The sequence below is a fragment of the Haplochromis burtoni genome, unplaced genomic scaffold, assembly GCF_018398535.1.
Source record: "Haplochromis burtoni strain Fernald_Lab_line unplaced genomic scaffold, NCSU_Asbu1 Contig_24, whole genome shotgun sequence".
In the NCBI taxonomy this organism is placed as follows: Eukaryota; Metazoa; Chordata; class Actinopteri; order Cichliformes; family Cichlidae; genus Haplochromis; species Haplochromis burtoni.
This window is the reverse complement of record NW_024582385.1, coordinates 2683859-2709836: the sequence shown is the minus strand read 5'-3', so window position 1 is coordinate 2709836 and position 25978 is coordinate 2683859. Positions and strand designations below refer to the sequence as shown.

General features: G+C 43.5%; 1 protein-coding gene across 1 annotated transcript in view; it reads left to right on the top strand.

Moving 5' to 3' along the window:
* The window catches only part of med13a (mediator complex subunit 13a), a 66792-nt gene that overhangs the window by 12832 nt on the left and 27982 nt on the right, over positions 1–25978 (top strand). Inside the window, exons 3-4 of the mRNA XM_014335018.2 lie at positions 6477–6645; positions 23872–24017. Coding sequence (XP_014190504.1) covers positions 6477–6645; positions 23872–24017 — 315 coding nt within the window. The remainder of the gene's footprint in view (positions 1–6476; positions 6646–23871; positions 24018–25978) is intronic.

The window sequence follows — 25978 nt, the reverse complement described above, 5'->3', positions numbered from 1 at the left end:
ATTAATTAGGGTCCTTTTTTTTTTTTTTACATTTTTTACAAAGGTAAATGTGGGATGTTTCATACATGACATATCACCATAAGACTTTGTAAAATGATTTTCTTTGAGATTAAATTACAAATGAGTCCAAACAGATGCTGTTGGTTACTGACTTGTGATTGGTTTAAAGCAGGGCTTACCCTTTTGAAATTGCTCTGTGAGCTGATTTATTCTGTGTGTAGCATGCTGATGCATTGCATGTGGTAGCCTATAAGTGGCTTTTTGCAATCTGAATTAGACAGATGTGTTTATAAAAGCAACACTTTTATTAGATTCAGTAAATTTCCGTTACATTAAGCTCAGTCCCTCATCATTTTTTCCTTGCAGTTGCCTGGTTTGAAAGACGTGGTTGAGACTTGCGTCGGTCTAGGATCATATGCGTACGTAGCAGTCATAGTCCTGGCACAGAAATGACGAGCCATCCGTTATGTGAACGTCTGACTCCGCGGACTAAGATTCTCACTTGGATAGTGACAGAGGTGATGACACGCAACACGACTTGTGATGCAGATTCAGTCCCATGATGATATAAGGCCAATTGTAAATGCTGTAGCCCAGTGGATGCCCCAGGCAAGGATTCAGAAAGGAGAAACGCCACTCACTCTTTTAGGATTTCCAAAAATTATTGAGGCGGACAGCCCGTGAAAGTCAGACTGAATTTTGAAATCTCCATGCTTTAGCTGTAAACATGAACAAAGAGTCCACAGAAGCTTTGAAGTGGAGCGTGGTTGGCGTACAATTTAGAAAGGAAACCTTGTTTCTTTTTCCTTTTTTTGGGTTGTGTGATTGAAAGTTAATGTCCTACAGATGCTGTAAAAGTTGCATTTTGTATCTAATGATGCTATAAAGGATGTTTAATGGAAATACTTCTTGATTGCTACCAAACACTTCTGCCCACACATGCGGTAGATTTGTTGAGCTATACGCTGGGGATGTATAGTGGAGATTATTAGTTACACTTGGTTAACCCTAATTTGGGCTTTTTGGTCCCCTCTTCCTTTAAAGGTGGTTCTACACTCGAGTGTGTAATGCAAAGATTGATGAATAGATAAACCCAGAGCAGGTCTTATGGAGAAAAAAGTGGAAGAGGCCGACGGCTTTTTGTGCTTGGGGATCAATTTTCCAGGGCTAATCTCCTGCCTGTGAACCACCCTCCGCTTTCCTCTTTTCCTCCTGCTCCATCTCCCTCGGCCGCTCTCTCTGATGGATCTCCTTTGGCTGGCACGGCACAGGGACTCGGCCATGCATGCAGCTCTGGCCCATGGGTGCACTCTTCCCTCTCTTCTCTCTCAATCCCTCTTTTCCCTCTCTGTTCAAGAAATATTCATTAATTAGTAATGGAGACTTTACAGAGCACTGCTGGTTCTCTCTTTCCTTGCAGATAAGGATGAATAGAGGGAGAAAGTGGAAAGAGAGGAGAGAACCTTTTGGCCAGACTTGGTTAGAATACCCCTGAGCACAGTTGATCACAAGCCATTAATCTTGCTGTTTAATGACTGATTGCTGCCCTAATTGCTTATATACACAGTTGAACATATGTGTGGGTGGGAGAGGGGCCTGTAACATATATAAATACCTTTGAGATTGTCTAATGTGCAGCACATTTTGGTGCTTTTTGGTTTACCGCTACTTCACCGGTTACTCTCGTTGCATCATAGTAAGGAGAAAAATGGGCCAGGCCTCACTTTTTTTTTTTTTTTTTTTCACCCTGCAGTTATAATTGGTAGGTTAAATAGAAGCGCGCTCTCTATAGGGACAGAGGATGAACTTAAAACTTCTCACTATGTTTAAATTGTATCAGTTACATGAGACTGATCTCAGTCAAGTCAGGTGCAGTTTAACAGCAAAGAATGTGAGATGTTCATATTTAACCTTTAAAGCTGGCCGAACGTTTGCTTCAACTCACAATGCCCTTCTCTGTTTTTGTAAACTCAGAGGACACGCCTCATCATCTGTGATGGCCGAGTTTCTGCTTGTCATTAATTTATGTTTCCTCAGTTAAAGCTCTTTCCAAAAGCCTTGACAGTCTCTGGCAGGTTACACTGAGCTGAACTAACATTTTTAGTGCTTTTTATATCTGAGCGACTCGATATAAATGGATTGCTAGCATAGCAACATTAAGACAAAAAAACAAAACAGACTTTTAATCTCCTACGTCAGCCTAAGAGCGATGGAGAATCTTCAAGTGTGTAGATGTTAATGGGCCTCGGACAGTTTGGCTCGTGGGGCAGAAAACTTTGCACCGAGCGGTTCGGCCCTTGTGTTCCAGCTTTTTTTCAGTCAGCTTGTGTTTCTTTTCTATAGAAGTAGATGTGAGTTTGCCTGATGAGCTGCTGTGCTTCTGCCTAAGAGCTTTTATAAAGGTCAACTCATCTGGGTCTGCTGCACAGGAGGCAGAGACATGAAAGTGTCCTAACCATCAGCTGAGCCCATAAATCTTTGTCTAAATGAGGCCACTCATCTTTCACCCCCATGTGCTGACCACCGCCCACCACGCACCACATGTGCGCTCGTTGATCTGCCAGAAAGCTGGAATTTTGGACAAGTGCACATTTATCATGGTTTGGGAAATATTTTGAATATTTTTATTTATTTTCAGAGTCATTTCCAGTCAAAGATGCCAAACATTTTTCAGATGGGAGGATTTGATACTTTGTGTCCTCTAAAGTGAAGCTGATGTGTTTGAGACTATTGGGCTGACGTGAAAACGAGCAAATCGGTTAAATAAATGTAAAAGAATATTTTTATAAATAGTGATTTGTCAGTTAAGTGAGAAAATATTATTGCTTGTTCCATCTGGTGTTTGCTGTTTGTGTTTATGGAACAGTTCAGTGTGTTCTGCAGCTCGTCACCTTGACTGTGACCTTTGCACGCTGTGAAGTGGATGGATGTTAAGTTACTTCAAGTGTTGGAAGTTTGGTTTCCTTCCTTCCTTTTTTTGTTTTTAAATGTGATTGTGTCTTTTGGTTTAGAGAGGCAGACTGGTAGATTTTGAGCAGAAAGTTATTGTGTCTGTCTGTCTGAAGTATATTGCAGCGGGCATTGCATGATGAGCACGAGGTCGTTAAAAACACTTGAAGCAAACCAGATGTCTGTTTAAGAGCTACTTGGCGCTGGAGGGAAGGGACAGGCGACTGGGAGGAGGACGTACGGGGCAAATGTGGGTCTTGGCAGAGAAAAGCAAATGGGATAACCATGGCGGTCTTTACAGAGGAGGCCTGAAATGGGACTGGAGGTTTAAGCACTTTGATGTTTTCACGATTTTTCCGTCTTTTGAACGTTATCGTCTCAATGATCTGTCTCTCGAATCCTTGATTTCGGCCTAAATCCTATTTTGTTTTTTCCCCCTCAAGTCCTTTCTTTTAATCTGCCATCGGTGCCTCAGTTAGTCGGCTTTCTTTTCTTGCTGACTTTTTGCCCTCTCGCCTGTAATACCTCTTTAGGATGGCCTAAAGATCAGATGCTAAATCGCAGAAAGCAGGCTTGTGTTAAGAAAAGGTCCTTCTTGTCTGTTTATGTCCACATTTTCTAGAAAGTTAATGGCTTTATGTTGTTGTTGATATATTTTTAATCCACTGTTAGCGTTCATTTTTAATGGGGAAATTGCTGTTTTCCTGCCTTTGCCGTACTTTTCAGTGTTCCTGATCTTATCCCCGAAGATATGTGTGCACCTGATGAATTAGTTTGTTTCTCTGAAAATCGTTGGGAACATAACCCCTTTACTTGGCAGCTAGCCTGAGGGTGTTTTTCTTTTGCTCGGCTGTAATGATTTAAAGGCTAGCCGGAGCTGAAGTTGACTGGATTTGATAGTGTTGGTAATAATTTCCTTCTGAATTGGGCGTCTTTTACATGGCAGGCAGATGTTGCATCCTTGCTTTTCTGGAGTTTAGTAAGCTACAAGCTCTCAGCATCTTAAACCTGCCAAGGTGGCATAGAGCCTGTCTCATTCAAAAAAGGAAGCCAGTGTAATTTCCCATGTGAATAACCTTGCAATCATTTTAATTTAAAATGTCGTTACCTGAACTCGCATTAGAACAGCAAGCCAAGAGTTGGCTTAATAATTCAATAAAATTTTGATTAACTTGCTTCTGGGCTGACTCGTACCGCTCTGGCACACGGCGAGCTGACGTGAAGGTGGGTAGGTCACACTCGGTGTTTGTTTCGACTGCGCTCACGCAGAGACGGCACACTCTGGGACATGTTTGCTGCAGACTTGACTGAAATGAGCTTAAGTGCTATAAGATGTGAGCAGTGGCTGTTAATGAGATTAGGACGGCATTCAGGCCAACACTGAATGTGAATCACAAAGCAGCTCTGATATGGGCCCGATCGTGCATTTCTTCATCCAGCGCGGCTAGATGGAGTGTAATGGGTGTCTTGTTTTATTTCAGTTGGACATGCAGAGCAATTAAATACAGTCCTGTGCTTTTACGAGTAGTACAGCATCAGGTGAACACTGTAGCTAGGACATTAGGGCATTTAGGGCATTGTACTTTCCCAATACAGTGGGCAAAAATGATGTCTCACCACTGGACAACAAAGCTCTCTGATTCTCTTATCAGATTTCATTTGTAGCAGCTGTGTAAGGCCCTTCATAGAGAATAACAAGGGCAGCGCTTTTTGAAATTCTTTTGCTGCCTCCAGGTCTCCACAAAGCTCTATTAGGTGGAAAAAAAACCCACACCTGACTTTTTGTACCTGAAGCTGTGGCATTACGCTGACACGTTGCTGTTGTATCGTAATCAGCCTGCGCACGGGTAACGGTGATGTCATTATCTCTTAAGGCATTTCCCCTCGTCTGTTTTCATTCCTGAGACGTCTCTTTCTTAAAAAGCTTTCCGCGATAAACATTACGCCCCATCAGCAGAGTGTTTACAGCTGCGCACGTGTATCGCGTGGAATCGGCGATTACTTTTCAGGAAGAGTTTGTGAGGAGGAGACTTATTGGCAGGTGAAAGCAGCGCAGGCATCATCTTATTATTATAGGTGGTTTGAAGTAATAATTCATGTCACTGAGATGTGTAGTAAATTTGTCAGGTCTGAAAGCAAATGGTGCTCGAAGTAAAAAGTGGAAGGGAAAGAATCAGTGCATGAAAGGACGAGGAGTCGAGAGGAGGGGGATTCAGGTGCCAAATCATCATAAGGCCGATTCAGCGTTTGCATGCAGGAGCGTTTCTGCCATGCAAAGGAATGTTTTAATTTTAATAACAGTAAGAAGGTAGATGGGCGTATAAATATACTGGACCGATAGTGTTCACGTGTGCAACATTCTGAGCAAGACGATATTTAGTAAAGTCACTTTGCAGCATGCGTGTTGCATTTAAGTTTTACTCTTTGCCTGAGACCAACTTGGGTTCCTACCTGCTGCTGTTTATGGGCGCACTGAGCGAGTGAAAAGGGAGTTGTTGGAGTCTGGAGATCCCTGCTCACCAAGAAACGGCATCACACACAAACTGTTTTATTTAAGGGGGAACTGGTGGACGTAATGGTCACAGACAGTGAATAGCAACGTGAATACAGCAAACATCTGCAGTGAAGTCTCGGTTTTTCCCCAGTGACCTGAAAGCAAAACCGGAGTACTGTTGAACTGTGAATTGTGCTCTTCCACTCCTGAACCCTGGTACTAAACACAAAACATCTGAAACCTCCACCACCTGAAAGCAGGCAGCGGCAGCAGGTTTCCACTTAACCGCTCCCTCTCTCAGTGATCGCACTCTTGTTTGCATGTACACGGCCTGTTTGCCATCTTTCTGACTGTTTTGCATTCCAGGAAATGTTTAATTTCTGTAGCAGAAGTGTCTCTGCGTCCAGACTGTGACAAATATCATGTTACAAGACTGTAACCCGGTCTCCTCTAGTGGTTAAATGTGAATTCACACCGCTGGTGTGATTGGTTGCCACACGTCAGTTTATTTGACAGTTTGTGATGCTGCAGGGTGTTTCATAATGACATCTATAGAATGAAAGGGCCATTTAGTCAGCGTGGATTTTGTTGTGAAGTCGTGGACGCGGCGTGCTCGTGTTCAGTTTGTCAGAAGTTTATACATATTCAGCAGTGATGCGTTATTAAAAAATAAACACTTTCACAGCATTTATGCGTCGCCCACTGTGAAGTCAGATGAGGTCATTCTGGGTGATGAAACGTTTTTAGTGTAAACCTCGGTGTTGGTGTGATGTGACGATATGTTTAGTTATGACAGTTGGCGTTGCCATATGTAATGTTGTAAACACTGATAAATATCCTTATTAGTGACAGAGCCATCTGATCAAGTGTGAGGCTGCTTCTCCTCAGCACAGCAGCGACACGCTCTGTGCTCTCGTGATTGACATGATTGATTATTTGCCCTGCAGAGTTCTTACTGTTTTCTCTATAAAAATGGTACAAAAGCACTCAAATCTTCACCTTTCTGATAGCTCTTTTCTGTTTTCTTTACCAGCCGAGGACGATGGGCTTTGGGAGAATGGCCCTTCCTACGAGTGTCGCACTCTGCTATTCAAAGCCATCCACAACTTGTTGGAGCGCTGCCTCATGAATCGCAGCTTTGTTCGCATCGGCAAGTGGTTTGTCAAACCCTACGAGAAAGATGAGAAGCCCATCAACAAGAGGTAAGCTGGCACTGCTTGTTCTTGGCCTTATCCTCCTCTTTTCATTTTATAACTTTGCCGTTTTGAGTGAGGCTGTGATGTGTTTGGGTGCAGCTGAGTGGGATGAGCCCTGACGTTAGTGGTTGTGTTCCCACTGTTCACTTGGCATGAATACATGCATTCGTGTGCTGGCTGTGGGGAGGAGCAGGTATCGGATAGTATGGATCGTACCAGGGATTTCCTGTTGTGTTTTTGCTGCAGATCCTCTCAGTAAACATTGTGTTTGGGCTGTCTTTCATGTTTGGCCCTTTTGCTGGAACCCGAGCAAACAAAGGATCTGGCTTCATATGTGTTTGTTGATGTTTTGAAGCCTGGACTGACCTCAGTCCTGATGGGTGCATTTTTGCTGGGGAGGGGAGGAGGTACCCTTGTGCCAGCACCGTCTGTTTCCTTTCTCTCCTCTCACTCTGTGTGATTGTGTGTGTGTTGTGTAGCTGAGGTGTCCTCCACCTCCTCGTTGCTATCTGCTGAGCTGGGTTTCTTGCCGTCTGTGTCAGAGTTCATTGATAACAGACAGAGACACGGCTAGTGAGGACAAAATGACCATAGCAGTTCTTCCCCACCAGCTACCCTCCTCACTTTGTCTTCACACTGAACACACAGCCACTGGCTGAAAGCTCCATTGGAGGTCTTTGTAGATAATGCTTTTAAAAACTGCATTTGTAATGTTAGGTGCTGACTAAGATTAAACCATTTGGAGTTGGTATGGTGCTTTTGGTCAGATTTTCCAGACAGCTGATCACGGGGCAGTCCAGCTATTTGATCTTGTGTAGGCACAGCCACGTTTGTTTGTGTTTGCGAGACATTTGCAGCGTCCAGGTTAGAAATTGTGTAAACTGTATCTGCTGCCAGCTTGTTGTTATCACTGCCTCACTGTCGCGTACGAATACGTCTACTGTTTCACTCTCCTACATCTGTAGACAGTTACTCTTGTGTGGTAGCTTCATTTAAACACTGTTATAATAATAGACAAGATGGTACTGAAGATCAAGTAGCTTCTCTCTTGAGCTGTACACATGCCCTGTTTTTAGCTCTATCGCCTCTTTACCCAGTACGCTGATTGCAGAGGGCCCCGGTCAAGGGGAAAAAAACACAATGGTCTTTTCCTCTGCTGTGGAATTCACAGGCCACCCTCTGTCTGTGCGTCTGGCTTTGCCTCCCTCTCTTTCTCTCCCCTTCCCTCCATCCCCCTCTGCTGTCACGGAGCAGACTGGGCAGGTTATAAATAGTGGTGCAACTACCCTGAATCTCAGTTGTCGTCAAAGATTTTCTTTTCCTCCTCTCCTTTGGTGTGATCTGCGGTGCCCCAGCCGTGCTGGGATTTCAAAAAACACAGCGCCACAAAAGGGTGACAGCAAAGTAACCGGGCTAGTGTCACTGCCGTGTCCCGAACCGCTTTTAATGTAATTCTGTACTGTTAGTTATTCATAAATGGCTCTAGTAATGTTGAACACAGAGCAGAGTCTGACTGTCTTATCCTTCTTTGCCTCTTGTCTCCATGGCAATATTGAAGCTTGCCCTATCAGTACTGTGATAGAGAACTGAGTGTTTACCCCTCGGGAGACCTGATCGTGGTGTGCAGCATGACTCGTTATGACTTATGTCAGTGCGCATATCCAACATCCTTGTCGATGACTGGTTGATTCCACTGGGAGTGAGTGGAGTCGGAGGGAATTCCCACTCTCATTGTCTTGTGAAAACTCTACTTAACTGTACAATGTTTAACTCCCGGATGCCCCCCACCCCAACTATTGTAACACCATGTAGTTGGATTACTTGACACAGTCGATGTTTGCCAACATAAGCACCTTGCTCTCCTTTCAGTGATTTAATTTAGTGTGACTTTTTCTTCTAAAACATTAATCGACAAGCAAAAGCTAAAATATGAGAATCAGGACGTGGTAAGAAAACTGCAGGTGTGCATGGTCTTTGTAGCTGATTACTATAATCAGAGACGCTGTGTCCAGGAGATACTCATTGTCTTATCTTTCATTTGGAGAGATGAATTAGGAGAACAGTAGTTTTAGAGATCTCCTCATTGAAGCGGTGTAACATAAAGTAAATTTGAGGTTTCTAGACTGAGTCCACGACATCAGTGTCCTGCAGTTATAGTGCCAGGTTTGTTCTTACTGTATCAGTCATAAAACCTTCACAGTGGCCTGCTTGTGTCGTCGTAGCATGCTGGCACCCCCAGTTTAGTGAGTGACTCTGTGATCAACGTGTAGACTGAGCGCTTCTTGAATGGCTGTTGGTCTTTTTTAAAAAAGAAAAATCACTCCAGGTTGATTATGGGGGCTGTCCTATCCTGTTTGCCCCTCCTCACAATTCAAACTGACTTTAGTAAGATTGGAAGGTGAGAATTTGAATTCCATCACAACATGACAAAACCAAGTGTTTAGACTATTACTACATATATCGTTATTATATTACCTCAGTCAATGAGGTTATATAATCACCTCGCTCGCTTATGTCTTTCCTGATCTGTCACCTATGCAGAAGCATGCAAGAGCACATTTTTATATTCATTATTCTAGGAATAATGAATATAAAAACTGACTTAAACAGTCATGGAATTAAAAGAAAATCAATGAGAATATATTGTAAATTCTCACTGTGTGCATTTCTACATTTACTCGTAACTGTTTTCAGATGTGATCTGACTGCAGTTGAATCCTCGCTTAAATCCAAACAGGCTTGATTGATTTTGCCCCTTCGTGAGTGCTGATGCGTTATTCCAGCAGTATGTTGTTCTGGATACAAGTGTCTGCTGCAGAGAGCCCAGTCTGGTATAGCTGGACCACAGAGCAGTGCAAAGGTTTACATATACTATTGCTGGATGTTCACCTGTTAACTTCTCACTGCTTTTTGTTTGCTTTGTTGTTCCCTGGTTGGCACTGAGCCACGGTGTATTTACACACTGTATTAATCTGTGTTCAACAGGGCTGAAGTACTTCCATGGAATTGTTATCATGTTGCCTCTTTTCAGTATTTTTTCCCAGTTTTGGAGGAAAATGCACGTGTGTGCTTTGTATCACTTTTATGCCTCTCATTAGTTTTGCTTCTGTGTTTTATGCACCTGTAGTTCAAACAATGCTTTATAGCAGAAAATGGTTGTTTACTTTGACGTTAAATCCATAAGATGCAGACCGACTGGTTGTTTATTGCTGTTGTATGATGGGCTGGTAGATCAGTTGTGTGTAGGCTCTTTGAGAAGTGGTTCTCATCTGGGGAAATATGAAATTGTGATAGGCACATTATTTTCTGTACATACATTAGGGCTGCCACGATTTGTCGACTAGTCACGATTACGTCGACTATCAAAATCGTCGACGACTGATTTAATAGTCGACGTGTCGTTTGAAGCTTTGTAAGATCAGCAAAAGACGCAGGAATAAGTAGCAGGATTTAAGAGTGTAATAACGGACTGAAACAGAAGATGGCAGCACTGCATGTACAAGGATGCCAGCTGCCGTTAAACCCCGAAGAAGAAGAACAGCTGTGTCCCAGAATTCATAGCGCGGCCCAGCTTAGTTTCCAACAATGGCGGCAGCTAGTTAGTTTTAATATTACTCTTATTATTCTTTCTGGGTCACAAAATAAACAGTTTAACATATTTTCAGGCGAGAATGTAGCTGTGTAAACCTCAAATATCTGCTCAGTTTATCAGGACACCGCATATTTTCAAAAGCGCTCCGACGTTTTCGGAGACGTCTGTTACCCACTAGCTCGATAGCTAGCCGGGGGCTAGGTCACTAGCGCCGTGAGAACACCGGACTCCCGGCAAATTGTTTTCAAACCCACCGCCGTCTTTCGCTACTCAGGTTAAATATATATGAGTCACTTAGATAACATTAAAAAGTATGTTGATCAAGTATTTTATTTGTTCCTGAGTAAATCGGTTTGGCTGAGATTAAAGTTATAGTTTTTACACAGCTGAATAAACGTCAAGCAGACAGCTGATTATCAGAAGTGTGAGATGCTGGAGAATTTACTCCGGTGTCCTGTTATATTTTAGATAGCAAGGAGTTTATTAAACTTCACCGAAACAATCTGCAAATTCATTAAAATTGAATAAACTATCATCTTGTCTTTATTTTTAGTTAGCACAACCTTAAAACTTAAAGCTGTAAGCTAATGATAGTTATATAAGAGCAGATGCTGCTGGTGCAATAAGCTGTAGTTTTACGTCCAGTGGATGATGATCTGATTAGTCGACTAATCGCAAAATAATCGGTGACTAGTCGACTATCAAAATAATCGTTTGTGGCAGCCCTAAAGTCATACATAGGACGATAAGTATAAGTCACAGTGGATATTTAATACAATAAACAGTGTAGTGTACATGAATGTACTGCTGGGGCAACTTTTGAATTGGTCAGCAGTCCAAACTTCCAACATTGGAAAAAGATGTTCAAAAGCTGGAACTAATAAATACTGAAACAGCTTGCTGGGTTTATAGCTAAAAATCAGATCTGCAGATGGGAAACGCCGGTCATCCCTCTGATCAGCAGGCGGCTCCTGTGCAGCATCCAAAGTCTCCAGTTGGTGGAGGCTGGGGCCAGCTGACACTGTTCATAACCTCAACCCCAGACCTCAGCACGCCCGTGTTGAAAAGCTTACATCATCGCTGCCCCTCCTCCTCCTCTTCGCTTCTCATTATAGCATGATGTATGTGGCAAACAGTTTTTCTCAATCTAAAAATAATAATAATTAAAATAAAAAACTGCAAAAAGTTGCTCCTCTAGTTATCTTTTATTAGATGACAGACTCATTTCCATTTGATAAATAAATGGCTGCACGCTGATCAGTTAAATCCCTTTTGTTTAAAACGTGAGCTGCCGCTGCAGCAGCATGAGTCGATCCAGCTGACGGTAATTCTCTTTGTTTGGTGAAAAGGCGGCTCCAAGTTGTGTAGCTTCTGTGAACCTTCTACTGCGAGGTACACTGGCTCCAAGAAAGACAGAGAGGGGGGAGGGAGGCGGGGAGCGAAGGAACGAGCAAGGGAGAGCTCCTCTTGGTTGTCATGGCAGCAGGGAAATGCACCCTGGGATCGAGTGTTTCCAAGGTGAAGCGGGATGCTCGTGCTCCATTGGTCAGCTTAAGGCAGACTAACTCGTCGACTTGCTCCTAATTGGCTGTGCCACTGAAATTCAGAGCAACATTAAATCCAGCCTGCTTTGAGGTTTCAATTTGATCAGGACAAAAGGGATATTATTTCTTTATCTGCATGGCGTGTGCCGTGTACTTGAAGCGGCATTTACAGCATCGACAATGTACTCCAGCTGCGCTGCAATCAGTGTTAGATTACCACTCCACTGTATTTAAAATGTGTGTATTTTTGTTGTGCATGCAGTTGTTGTTATTGTTGAAAGCATCGTTAACAAGTCAAGCTGTTATGAAATGAGGCCAGTCTGCAGCAGCTCGTATTACAAGAGACACACACACTAACAAACATGTCTCCCACACATGCAACTGTCTGCACTTTTCTGCATGACTGTGGCTTATGTGGATGAGCACATTCTTCCGCTATTGTTTTGGCCCGATGTTGGGAGGTGAATGCGCGAGTCCTGGTTCGCTGTGGCAGGCGGAAGCAGAGAGCAGCACTCTGTTAAGTAGGACAGTGCAGGATAAAGGGCCACTGCCTCCAGTCTGGGGCTAAAGTGCTAAATTTATCCCCTCCCTGCTCCCAGCACAACACAAACACACAAACATGTTCGTCAACAATCAGTATGCGAGCCAGTCCACATCGAGGGCAGTCTCGGTGTTGGCACACAAGTGGCTGGACATAGAACCCGCAGCCAGCGAGGAAAACGCACGTAGTGCAGTCGCACAGATATAGACATGCAGGAGAATTCAGCACCTCTGCTCGGTACCCTGCCCCCAGCACTCGACTGCCTACCCCCTGATCTTGCCCACACTTTATCAGTCTCTCTCTGCAGCAACAGGAACTCCAGGGAGACTGGGCTGAGGGACCATGTGACCCGGTGCTCTGGATATATCATGTTGCTGGAGAGATCCTGTCCAGAAGATAAATATGGCTCTTAAAGGAAAATACCGATAGCTTTCATTGGTATGGTTTGTTTGCTTAATTGCTGCCCAGTGATACAATATTAATGATTCATTTCCCTTGGCGTTACATTTTTAAAGTCCTTGCACCCTCATCTTAGTAAGACTATAATCTGTAGCTGTCACCTAAGCTTAACTACATACCAACATCAAGCCTGTCAGCTGTGTTGCAGAACTTGTTACCTCGTTACTGTAAATTGGTTAAAATTTTGAATATCGGAGCAGTTTCCACTGTTTAGTGCCAACCAGAACTGATCAGTCTCTGTTTGTACTGTACCACTGAGAAAACACATTTTAGAAGTCAGCAGTGGAATTCAAGTGCAGCAGCATGACCAGAGTTCCTTGGTCATAGTGAACGATGCGTTCTTAGGTTTCCCCCCACTACCTCTAAGTCACCCTCTCATTTCCTCAGCAGCCGGTGACCCGCATTCCTTCCATTCCTCTCATCTTCCCATGTGACCAGGGGCTATGGTGCAGTACAAGCAAAGGTCTCAAAGAAGTCGTCATAGTTAATCCGTCAGGCGTCACGTCCCCTCATCTGCTCTGCTCTTTTCTGTGATTTGTGTGCTACTGTCTTTAATCCCAACGTTCTGGCAGATGGTCACATTTAAAGATAATATCTTATGGTCGGGGGCATTTCACCTCATCACTGCAGACTCCTGTGCGGCTGCGTCACAGCCTGACCTAACCCTAAAATGTCCAGAAAAGATGGAGGCAGATTTATGGATTGCCAGATGTGTAATCCCTTCCATAGATTACATTGCCAATTACACACACATGTTGTCAAAATAATGACAAACCAGATGTTTGGTTTTAGGTAAATGCCATCTTATCTGGGCTATTATGATTTAAAAAAAAAAAAAAAAGAAGTAATCTGCAGCAGTACTCGCACGCTGCTCCAAGCATCACGGAGTTGCCACAGCTCTTGTGTGGGTTTATTTTACCCCCAGTATCTTTTTATTTCTTTATGTAATCCCGAGCTGACTCCGTGATTTTGAAACTGGGGCTCTTTCAGGGCCATAGCGTCTGTTGCAAGAGTCCTTGTTCTTCCTTTTGCTTGAAGGTTTTAATTAATGGCTAAAACCTTTTCACCACATGTGCAGCTTGAGCTTTTAACCTGCTAGTAAAGTCTTAGGCCTCATACTTGCAGGCTTCTGATATTTGTTCTGATAACACGCTAATTAAATTGTTCTGTTAATGAAAGAGATTCTGCCTTTCTGTTAACCTTTCTTTGTTTCATGAAACCTGTAAATTTGGTCATGGCATTCATTTACATTTGCATATAGTGTCTTATAGATGGTAAAAGTGTTACATGCTTTTCAAAAAGCATATCAGCTTATTAGAAAGAAAAGGGACAAAGCGGGCCTTGTCATTGTGGGTTCACTGCAGAAGCCCAGCTTTAATCCGGGATAATGCTGACTAATTGCCCTTAGCTCCGAGTAATGAATCATTATTACTACAACTGCACAACTCGCTTACTTGTGTCATAATGATCTAATGACCCAGCACACTTTTAAACAGGCTCAAAATTATTTTGTCATTACATACTAGCATAGTAAATGTGCCCCCCCCCCCGACAGGTATACGCTGTTTTATCCTTTTGTCTCATCCTTTAGTTTGAGTGTAGCATGCTTTGAAGAGACTGAATATTTCAACAGATTGGTATCACACAGCAGTGACACGAGCTCCTCTTTGACATGAACATGTGCACCGTCACAGTTGTGCTACAGTTACAAAGGGATGATGTAAATGTGGTAATGTGCGTAATGTCTGGCTCACATTGAGAAAATGGCTTGTGTGTGTGTGTGTGTGTGTGTGTGTGTGTGTGTGTGTGTGTGAGCTAGAACCCGACTTGCTGTCAGGGTTATGTCAGTATTATCTTTAGTCAGCTACGGCAGTATCCGTGTGCGGTTGTGATACACTTGCAGAGGATCGGATTTCTCCTCTTTTTATGGACTTGTCGTTCTATCTCCATCCATTTTTCCTTCCCTTCCAAGTTTAATCTGACACGTATAAAGAGACTCAGCCCCCGTCTCCGTTCGTGGCAGAGGGAAATCAATTCAGCGTAATAGAGCTCTGCATGTGTGAAAGTGCTGGCCTTAAGATTTTTAGTTTGGTGTTTTCCCCAGCTCTGAGCCTCCTGTGTACACCAGCTAGAGCTGGTGTGTGTCTCTGGGCCTTGTGTGTTTTTGTGTTTATGTTACTTGGCAGTAGACAGCAGTGTTGTTTTTCCCAGTGGTCAGGTGGCTAGACAGTAGGGAAGATTATATCACCCTGGAAATGTCCTCAAATTCACTGCTGTTTACCGCTTTAATCCTTTTTCTTCTTGGCCTTGCCCTGCTGAGCAAAATGACACAAATGAAAATCTTCTGTTTCATTTCTCAAGCCAAAGGCAACCGTGGCATTTTACATTAAAGTCAGATTTGCACCGCCTTTCTGTGTATGTCCTAGTAACAGGCATGCAAACTAAACAGTAACACTGTTAAGGAAAACAGACTGTTTTGTTCTTTGTAAGAGAAACGCCTTTCACAACTAACCACACTTTCTTAGCATGAACATGGATAAACAGTTGTGACTGAGCGGTGACATAAAAGACTCCGTGTGTGATTGCTGCCAGCTCCAGAATCATTGTTTATTAATGTTGTGCCAGAATCTGTGCCTATGCCAGCATGTCTTGTCACTGCTGCAGCACATGACCAGTCAAAACATGTTTACATGCCCCAGATTGTAATAACAAGCTGCTACAATGGCAGATAACCATGTATTGGACAGCCCAGAGGTGACTGATGTTTACAGTAAAGCAAAATGACCAGAAGTGAAAGGGCCTTTGTTTTCCCCTGAGGAAGGCGCACTGGTTGTTGTGCTGAGGAAGTGTACAGCAGCTAAACGGAAGTCCACGTCTTAGAGCGGAGCAGCCGGACGAGCTCGACAAACATCTGTGGAATGTCACAGCTCGACTGTAACCTTCCTTTTTCTCTCTTCTGTCTTTTCACAACTTCCTCCCCCCAAACTCTTCTTGTCACTTCATGCTCCGTGGCTTACAATCGACTTCTGATTCTGCGCAGGTCAAGTTTCATATTACCTTTCTAACTCTGTGCGTCGGTGTGTCATTCCTATGCTCAAACAATACAACAGTTCCCAGAAGACTTTTTGGCATTCCCTAAACCTTGTTTTACACTCTACAATAATAAAATGCTTTATTATATGGTTTTATCCAACAAAAGGATGTCTTATAAACAGAAACAAATGTGAAAAGCAAGAAAGAAAGTTATAACAGTGATACCACAAAAAGTGCAGTTCACATGAACTTAATGTAGCTCAGGCAGTGAATGGTTTCATTGATTTCTGGGAACCTTTGATAAAGATGATGGCAATGACAAAGGTAAACAGGTGTACTTGGACTCTGGGTGTTGAGCAAATAGAAAAGTGGCAAAAGGCAAGGCTAATTGTGTTGTATGTGAGACACTAAGGAAGGAACAAAGGACTTGTCTCAATTACCCAGGCAGAGAGATCGAGCTGGAAAGGATGTGCAGCAGGCTGGGGTGAAATGTGCTCAGATGGTGGAAGGAGCTTTTTGAAGAGTTGATGAATGTAGAAAATGAAAGGAGCACAGTGAATCAGGAAGTGCAGATAATTGGTAAGGAGAAGAGAGGGTAGCTGGGAAGAGGAGAAAGGTAGCTGACCCAGATGAAAGTAGCAAGGTTTATGTGCAGAGCTGTAGTAAAAACAGGGGATTAAGCTGTTGATCCACACCAGGAAATTATGCTGAGACGAGAGGTGATGATCATTGAGCAGCAGTATGGCTTCATGCTGAGAGAGAGCACTACAGATGTGATGTTTGCTTTGAGAGGTCAGAACGAGCTTCACTCTGTTTTTGTGGATGTACAAAAACGTGGCTCAAGAGTTGGGAGTTCGCCTTGTAATCGGAAGGTTGCCAGTTCGAGCCCCGGCTTGGACAGTCTCGGTCGTTGTGTCCTTGGGCAAGACACTTCACCCGTTGGCTACTGGTGGTGGTCAGAGGGCCCGGTGGCGCCAGTGTCCGGCAGCCTCGCCTCTGTCAGTGCGCCCCAGGGTGGCTGTGGCTACAATGTAGCTGCCATCACCAGTGTGTGAATGTGTGCGTGAATGGGTGGATGACTGGATATGTAAAGCGCTTTGGGGTCCTTAGGGACTAGAAAAGCGCTATATAAATACAGGCCATTTACAGTGCCAAGTGAGCAACCGTGGGACTGCCTGAGGAAGTGAGACGTGGTAGAGACGTATGCCAGGCTGGTGCAGAATATATACGAGGACAGTGGTGAGGTGTGTGGTAGGAGTGACAGATGGGTTCGAGGTGGGGGTGGGATTCCACCGGGGATCAACTCTGAGCCCCTTCTTGTTTGCACTTGTAGTGATGGACAGGCTGACAGATGAGGTCAGGCAGAGTCTGTAGACGACACTGATCTGCAGTGAGCGTAGGGAGCACTCGCTACCGGAGAGGCGGAGGTATGTTCTCCAGAGAAGGAGCAAGACAAAATAACATGGAGTCGAGGTAGTGAAGGTTGATAGGTTTAATTACCTGGGGTCAACCATCCGAAGCAACAGGCAGTAGACACAAGAGGGGAAGAAGAGTGTGGAGGCCGGGTGGAATCAGGGGTGACAACAAGACTGTAGTGAGACCTGCTTTGGAGACTGTGGCACTAACAAGAAAACCAGAGGCTGGACTTGAGGTGGCAGAATTGAAAATGCTTCGGCCTGTGTGTGTTGATGCATGTGAAGTGAAAAAGGCGACAGAGGAATACAAGAAACTGAGTTGTTTGTTAGTGAGACGGTCATTATCATATCATCTGTTTGTGCTACTTATCAAACTATCCCTGCTGAAGGTGCTCTCTGTGCTCCGGTCCACCTGTGCCGCCGCACAGGTCGCTGGTCTTCAGCACCTCATTTTCATGCCAGTCCAGCTGAAGGCAAGTGTGCCCACCTGCCGCCTTTTGTATGTGGCCACGCTTCAAACCCTCACCGGATTGTCTTATTGTTTCCTTACCAAGCTGAGGGCCATTTGCATTTGAGAGGTGAAGCAGGCCTTGCCTCTGTGGACAATCAGAATGGCATGTGAGCAAGCGTCTGCTGTGTGTGACAGTGAAGAGAGTAAAAGGAAGAGAGCAGATCAGAGAGCAGCCTAAGCCATTTGCCAGTTAATAGATGAAGAGCAGAAGAGAGGGAAGTGGGAGGAAAGGTGGAGACGGATAGAAAAGATGATTAAAAGATCTTGAGGTTGCTTTTTCAGGCTACGTCAGCCTGTTTTCTTTTATAGTCGTTCTAAACATGACAGACACGGAGAGAGGCACATAAAAATGTGAAGCGGGATCCCACAAATCTAGTTAATGAACATAATACTCTGACAAGCATCACGCTGTTTTAAAGGCTGTTTAACTCAGCACTTTAGATGCACTGCAACCTGTTTCATCACATCATTCTTGAAATGATGCTTGAATTCCTTTAATAATTTGACAGACCAGAGGAGATACTTAGTTCTTTCTGTGTCCATTAGCTCGAGCTTTGTCTGCTGCTGACAGCTGGTGGTTTAATTGCAGGCATGCAGTCTTTTGTGGTACTCAACGCTGGCCTTGACTTTTGGCCTCTTTTTCCTCTCCAAGTGCAAGCAGTGTCTCGCTGCGGTGGAGATGACATTCTGAAATCCCAGAGAAGCTGAGTCTTGAGGCAGGTTCAGCACAAAGTAACAGACACAATGCGTGCCCCAAGGGATCCCTCTGGGGATTCCTGGTGATCCTTAGGCAAAGTATAAAGCTTCTGAATGAAGTCATAATTTCATTTGGAATCGAGTTGGGATGGGACTCCTACAGGGATGTCAGTGTTGCTTTTAAAGGAGCGTCGTTTGCACATGATTTTTACATTTTTGTGATTTATTTTTTTGTGTGTATTCCGTACAGACTTGAGAGCATTAAGTTTCAGCGTGAAGGTCAGTAATGATTAGAGATGGGGGTGACTTGATAGAGCATTCTATCAATGCAAATATTCAGAATACTATAAACAAGAGGGTTCATCTCACGCACGACCATCCTGGGATAAGGTCAGCCGAGCAAACTTGCATCAAATTGGTTCAACTGAGAAATCATCCAACCCTGGACACACTTAGGTTAACAAAGTTGCCTCCTAATTCAAAGCAAGCTAATGGCACAGCAACCTTCTGCCATGTCTGGCAGGTTGGTTGCCCAGAGCTTGTTGCACGTTAACAGCAATTTCTAATTGAAAGGCAATAGGAAGCAACCTTTGTGCAAACAGTTGCAGTCTGACTTGGACCAAGTGCGAGTTTGTCAAAGTTGTGTAAATAATTGCTACCTGATATATAAATGCAGACAGAATGCCAACATGTTGCCATCAGTCTGAATTCATCTTTGTCACATGTTGTGTGGGCTCAACTAGGGCTGTGCGATATGACCAGAATCTCATGTCCCGATATAAGACAGCTGCGCGTCATGTAGCTGGAGTCGAGTGTTTTAACCGATGCATGAAACGATACATTTTAGACATAAGTTGTAACGGCGCTGTTTTCTTTGTATTTATTACACGGCGTGCTGCGGGGAGAAGCCTGTTTATTTTGCGACAGCACGAAACAAACGACAGCGTAAAATGAAACGATGTTTTTATATCGTCATCCGATATATAGAGCTGCTTTGGGTATATGGGTTGCTGCCCCAAACGTAATAATTAAACGCAACAGATGAGACTTTCAGTGATTTATCGCAGTTTATTGCTGTCTTATCAGAAACAGATTGCATGTAATTGCAAACTTGACCACATTTAATTTCAGACTGATAGCAGGCTGATGTCTTATAGCAGCGTTTATAGCAGGTTTTAGGGACGCTGTCATTTTGCAGCCACAAAACAACATAATTTCCTGTTTTTAAAAAAGATTTTAAATAGCAATGCAAAATGCCATAATATAATATATCTTATTGTGATGATATCATACCATGGGGTGTCTGCTCTGGTGATTCCCACCTATAGTAGCCATGTACCAAACTCATTTACTCAGAAGTCCCAGTACTGCTCGACTCATCTTAGCTAGCGGAACAACCCGCCATTCTTACCAGCAGCTGTTGGCCGCTGTATGTGTCTGTCTTGCACACTGTGTGCGCACATGGTTTTACATCCTCCAGCTTGCTGTGGGTGTTTGGAGAAGGATTAAAGTTGGATCAATGCTGTGTGTTTGCGAATGTCACACGTGGGGACAGGATGGTGAACACTAGCAGAGAGACTTGACAGTTTGTGCTACATTTAGTCACAGTGCAAGTTTTACCAAATCCTTGTGTGTGTGTGTGTGTGTGTGTGTGTGTGTGTGTGTGTGTGTGTGTGTGTGTGTGTGTCAGCAGTGAGGAAATGTATCTCATGCTGTTGATGTTGCGGTGCTTTTTAGGCCAAGTGCTGATCAAGCACCTGTTGACATTTAAAAGCATCTCTGTGCAAATTGCTGTGCAACTTCTAAAAATCACATTTAATTTGCCGGCCTACAGGATTATCTGTTCACATGAAACACTGAAGTTACAGAAGGCAACAAAAAAAAAACTATTTTAAGCTGCAATTACATATTTAAACAGTTTAAAACAAGACGACAGAAGGATAACGTGGCATTTGGGTGTTTAAAGTGAGATTCTCACACTGGGAAGTAATATGATAATTTAGTATGACTGTTTAAATGTCAGCAGCTGGCATGTCTAGTAATCTTTTTAACCTGTCAGCTGACACTGACACACCAATCTGTACAATCACATTTGTAAAGAAATTGGTGTGGGTGTGTGTGTGTGTGTGTGGGTGTGTGTGTATTCGGTTGTACTTCTGCCTGCTGAGCCACAGATGGCAGCCCTTTACCTCAAGCTTACAAGTGCCCCACAAACACAGATGTGTGTGAATGTGTGGTGTCAGGTTTTCTTTGCATGTGAGAAGAGAATGGCGTGCTGTATTTCTGTCGATGTCTGCAGAATGTGCCGGCACATTTTTACCTCACTCCCTCCCTTCCTCTTTTTTTCTCTCTCCTTGTCACTCTCGAAGCTGTTCACCTCTTTCCTTCCATGTACATAAATACACTACTGTATTAGTAAGTTGGCCTTGTTGGCCAGCAACAAAGACACTGCATTCAGTGCGCGACAAGAGCAGTCTATCCAATTCTTAGAAAGCCAAGAATAGATCCTGAGGGGGGGCGGGGACACCACTACCCTTGCAAGCCTGTACTAGTCAAAATTTGCGCCACCTTAACAATTTGGCTCCACGCCGTGAAAGCGGGAGGGGTGCTGGTGGTTTGGCGACGCGTCTTGGCTCCATAACTGGAGGGTGTTTTTCACAGCACGCACACCCCGTAAGATACGCACTGCAGTCAAAGAATCCTGTTGTATATGGCTGCCTGGTTACCTGAGCTGCTGCGACACACCTCCCAGACAAAGGTGTCTTTGCTCTCTCCTAGCATGTGGCCTAATTGCCCAGATGTCTCCTTGCATCAGTTAGTTAAGAAATGTCTCCTTGCCAACTTAATGGCAATAAATGTAATTTGTTATTATTTAAATGTAGGTACAGACACGATCTGCGGTGGTTCTTCAGCTTTAGCCATTCAGATTTTTACTGTAAAATAATTGTAAAACACACGTGAATCAACAGTGCACGAGAACCACGTTTAGATACAATTAGAAAAACGTGGAGTTGTTTAAGCCGTCATGTTGTGATTGCACAGAGGGAGCTGGTTCAGGCTGTTCCATTGCAAATGAATGCCACAGGTACAGGACAGCTGCACTATGATGTGTGACTGTTGCACATGTGACTTTGTTGTTTGGGGGTTAAAATAAAGGGGGGGGGTACCCAAAATCAACACTGAGAGGAAGGGTCAAAAGTCATATTTCCTGGATTACAGTTGCTTATTGATTTAATGATAATAATGACTGATATGATCTCTCATGTCTGTCGTTGTAACCACAGGAGCGATCTCTTGCAGTTGACTTGAAACAATTTGTCTTCTTGTTTTTTTTAAATTTTTTTATCACTCAGTAAAGCTGGGCTTACACTCTGCGATTTTTGTCCCATTTTTAGCTGTGCGACCGTTTTGGTGATCGGCCCGATTCTGGCCTTCATCGTGCGTCGTGTAGTATACGTGGGGAAACGAGAAGCGATTAACACCTCACCACCAGCTCCCGATCATCAATCGCTCGTTGTGAGGGTGTCACCGCAGCTGCTCACACTGCGCATGTGCAAAGACATAAACGTCGGTGAAAAAGACGGAGCAGCAGTGCAGCGTGTGATCTGGACACAAGCGATGGAGGCACAACTTGTAGAACTTTGGCTCATCCGAGCCTTCTCGATGCGGCCTCACAAAATTATCACGACCACAACAACCGTGAAAATAGTTGGATTTACATGCAGTTGATGTGGTGGTGTGTCTGTGTGAGTGAAAGACAGATTTTCTGTTATAACCTTATATATCCATTTTTATGGACGCACAGTGTGAGCACTCAGGTCGCATCAGAGCATCGGGCCATATAGTGTGAGACTCTGCATCGTGACCTACCAACTTCTAACCCTGCGAGTCAATCGTGCAGTTTGAGCAGAAGCTGGATAACGCGACTGAAAAAATCGCACAGTGTCTGCCCAGCTTAAGTGAGCTGCATATGCAGGGCAGATCTGCAGTGTAGAGTCGTGGCTGAAAAGAGAGGCTGAGGTTACAGATTGCATTAGTGACAAGAAAGAAATTGGACTTTGATTAACTTTATTCTAGCCAAACCTGATCCATCAGATGTGCCAAGTTCGGCCCAGGCATGGACCTTTGCGATTACGACACCTCTTAGTACAAACAATTATGTGTGGCTCATTAAAGGCAAAGAAGCAGTCGTGCTCTAAAAACCTCATAACAATGGAGAATGCCCGCTTGATGTGTGGAATTTGATTGCCATCTGCAATAACGCTCACTTGCTCAGGCTGCTCACACCTTAGAACTTTATCAAGGCAATTTGTTTTTCTTTCACAAGACTGGAAGGTCTTTTCTCCCCATGTCGATCTGCCTCGCTCTGCTCCTTTCCTTTAATCCTCTGCACAGGAGGTGTGTCAGTGCCGGAGAGACGGGTAGAGAAGACTGATATTTGCTTAACCAAATCCTCAGAGGAGGCAACCCTCTCTGATCCACTTCCAAATTCACTTCGTCCTTACCCATTTGGTCATTTGCCACACACGCTGCCTCTTGCACTAACTGCGTGTATGCGTGCATGTACACGTCAGAGAGAGGAAAGCCTGCCAACAATGCTGTGCATTTCCCCCCCCCCGGTCCCTTCTCCCTCAGTCTGCCCCGTCCTTGCTTTACTTCTTTAAGTTGTTGCTGCTGAGGTCAGACTGGCACAGGCAGGCTTTGTTGTGAGCACAAGAGCGTGTGTGAGGGAGGGAAAAGGTACTGTTTTGCAGTTAAGCATTTTGGCCACAATGCCAGAAGTAGTCGTGGCTCGCCTTTCTGTTTTACTCTGGATGAGATGTACAGACGCACACTTGAACTCCAAACCACCTGTAAGCATTGCTGTGCAGACTGACTTGCATCCCGGTCTCTGCACATGCTATTGAAGTCTTTAAATACCCACTCGTGTGTCATCGATTGAAAGGATTAGGATTGAACTCTGGAAACCTTTATCATCCACTCTGTTATCGGAATAAAAAACGTGGCGCAGGCTATCGGAGCAATTTAATAGAGGCATAGGAGGCATCTTTGAATCAGATAAGTAGCTTCTCCTCCTTTACTCCCTCGTGTCTCTCTGGAATCGTTTTTTTTCTTTCTTTCCAAAGTCTGTCATGTTGAAGCAGGATATAGGTGAGACGTGAGATTCCATTATATCTGACACACACGAAAGGGAAAAACCACACAGAGGTTTCTATAATCATTTTTTTCTCTCTCTACCTTTCCTCTCCCTGCCATCTCCTCTGTTTCTGTCTTTGTGAATACGAACTTGAACTAGACTATGTGATCTGCTCATCCTTTTTTCTTTACTTTTTCTTTATTCCACTCCAAAGTCTGCTGGAGTTATTCACTGGAAGTCTTTTCAAAGGTGCATTTGAAAGTAGTGTAATCCCAAATGACTCATCTCACTCTCTCTCTCACAGTGAGCACTTGTCCTGCGCCTTCACCTTCTTCTTACATGGCGAGAGCAATGTGTGCACCAGCGTGGAGATCAACCAGCACCAGCCTGTCTACCATCTCACAGAGGAGCATCTTACTCTGGCTCAGCAGGCATCCAGTCCCTTCCAAGGTGGGTCACTGCTGTGTGTTACCCAGCCTTCAGTGACGTGCAAACATGTGACATAACATCAACATGTTGTTGAATTTGGTTTATAATGGTTTCAGCTGCGTGGTGATGGGCATGTCGCTTCTACTTGTTATCATAGTGCAGGCATAGATATGTGAATTAGTTCAGCAGTCTCTTTTTACATTTTTCCTGAGCAGATTAAACTAGTGCAATATGAACAATTTATATCTTCACAACTATTGAAATGAATATTTAAACTGTCTTCTCGTTAAATTAGATAAAGACTTAGTTAACTGTCCAAGCATTTGTCCAGAGGTATTACTAAAGTGTCTGTAGAGTAGCAAGACTTTGGTGTCACCTCATAATTTCAACCTGACCTTGTGAATGAAGATCTGCTGCACACGAAGTTTCCCCAAAGTCTGGTGACTGGCAAAAAATAAACACAAACAAGAAGAATACATATTGTATTTTTTCAAATGGCAGTAAAATAACTTTTATGAGGGTTGTTGCTTGTTGTTTGCACAGAGATGCTTTTTTGTATCTTTAATTTTGTGCATAAAACTATGTTGTAAAAATCTACCAAATAGTACAGAATGATCCCAAACAAATGAAGCACAATAAATATCGTGGTTGCTCTGTATCGGCTGCAGGACTTTATTACTTAAGACTTAAAAAACAAAATTGTGGATTCTCTGGATTTTGCTCTTCAAACAAAAGGCTTATTTTTACACTGAATCAACACATTATTGCAAATTTTCTGCTGCTTGTCATTGTAAGTTTTTCTGAAATAGATTACACAAGTCATTACAACAACGTGTCTGCTGCTGAGGACACAAACCACAAAGTTTAGAATTAAAGTTGATGAATTATTCAGTGTGAGAAAAATGTCAGAGCTGTAAATAAAATCACATTTAAAGTTTCTGCCTGTTTAAAAGCCCAAAGCTGTTCAACCCCACAGCCACGTGAACCGTTGTTATGGTCAAATTAATTTTCTTCTTTGGATTCAAAGTAACAGGTCACTCATGCAGAGTGGCAACTTTTATCTTACAGTTACTTTAGACTGTTGAACACGCATAAATGGATTTTAATACAAATACTAAAGGTTATATGGTCAACAAAAGTGTAGAGATATATTTTTTCTGAATGAAATGGATCAGCAGTCTGTGTGTTCGGTGCTGTTTGTAAGATAAATCGTATGTGATCTTCTGTCGCGCTGTCTTTCACTACTCTTTGGCTCGCAGACAGCTCAATGCAAAGTCACACCCCATCCAAATGTTCGTGTAGCGACTTTAATATGCATAGTTTCATACTCGTGTAGGAAGAAAACAGATTGCTTTATGAATACGGTCATTAGATGTAAAACTGCTATCACACACCCATCCTGTTGATTCTTCTATTAGTAGAGAGGTATGAGTGTCGTGTCATTATCTAGTACTCGGCTCTTTCATTTGCATACTTTGCTGACTTGCCTCGAGTGTTCACTCAGCAGCGTTGGCCCGCACGAATGCGCTCGGCTGTGATGTGACGTGTCCCCCTGCACAGAGATGATGCAGAAATTAAAATCATGCATAGCTAAAATGAATGTTTTGTGGAAATTTGACAAACCAGCCCTCACGAGGCTTATTTTTATTTAATTTTTGTGCACCAATAAAAAAAAATAAAAAAACCCCAGTTGGATGAGACGTTTTCCCAGAGGAAAAGTTTGCCGCCTTTACCTTTCTCATTTATGGCTGGATAGATGTGATGCAGCTGTCCTCTTTTTCTCTGTACGCCCCCTCCAGAGTAATAATAGTGATCACTTCCTCCATTCACCACAGTAATTCCTGTACAGACGGCCCCTTTACTGTCTCTAGAGACCTCATGAAGGGAGGTGATAATACCTCTCAGTTAAAGACGAGTACTTTAGATAAAAATAAAAAGACTATCAGAATTTAGCATGCAGATACGTATGGTGATGTTTATGG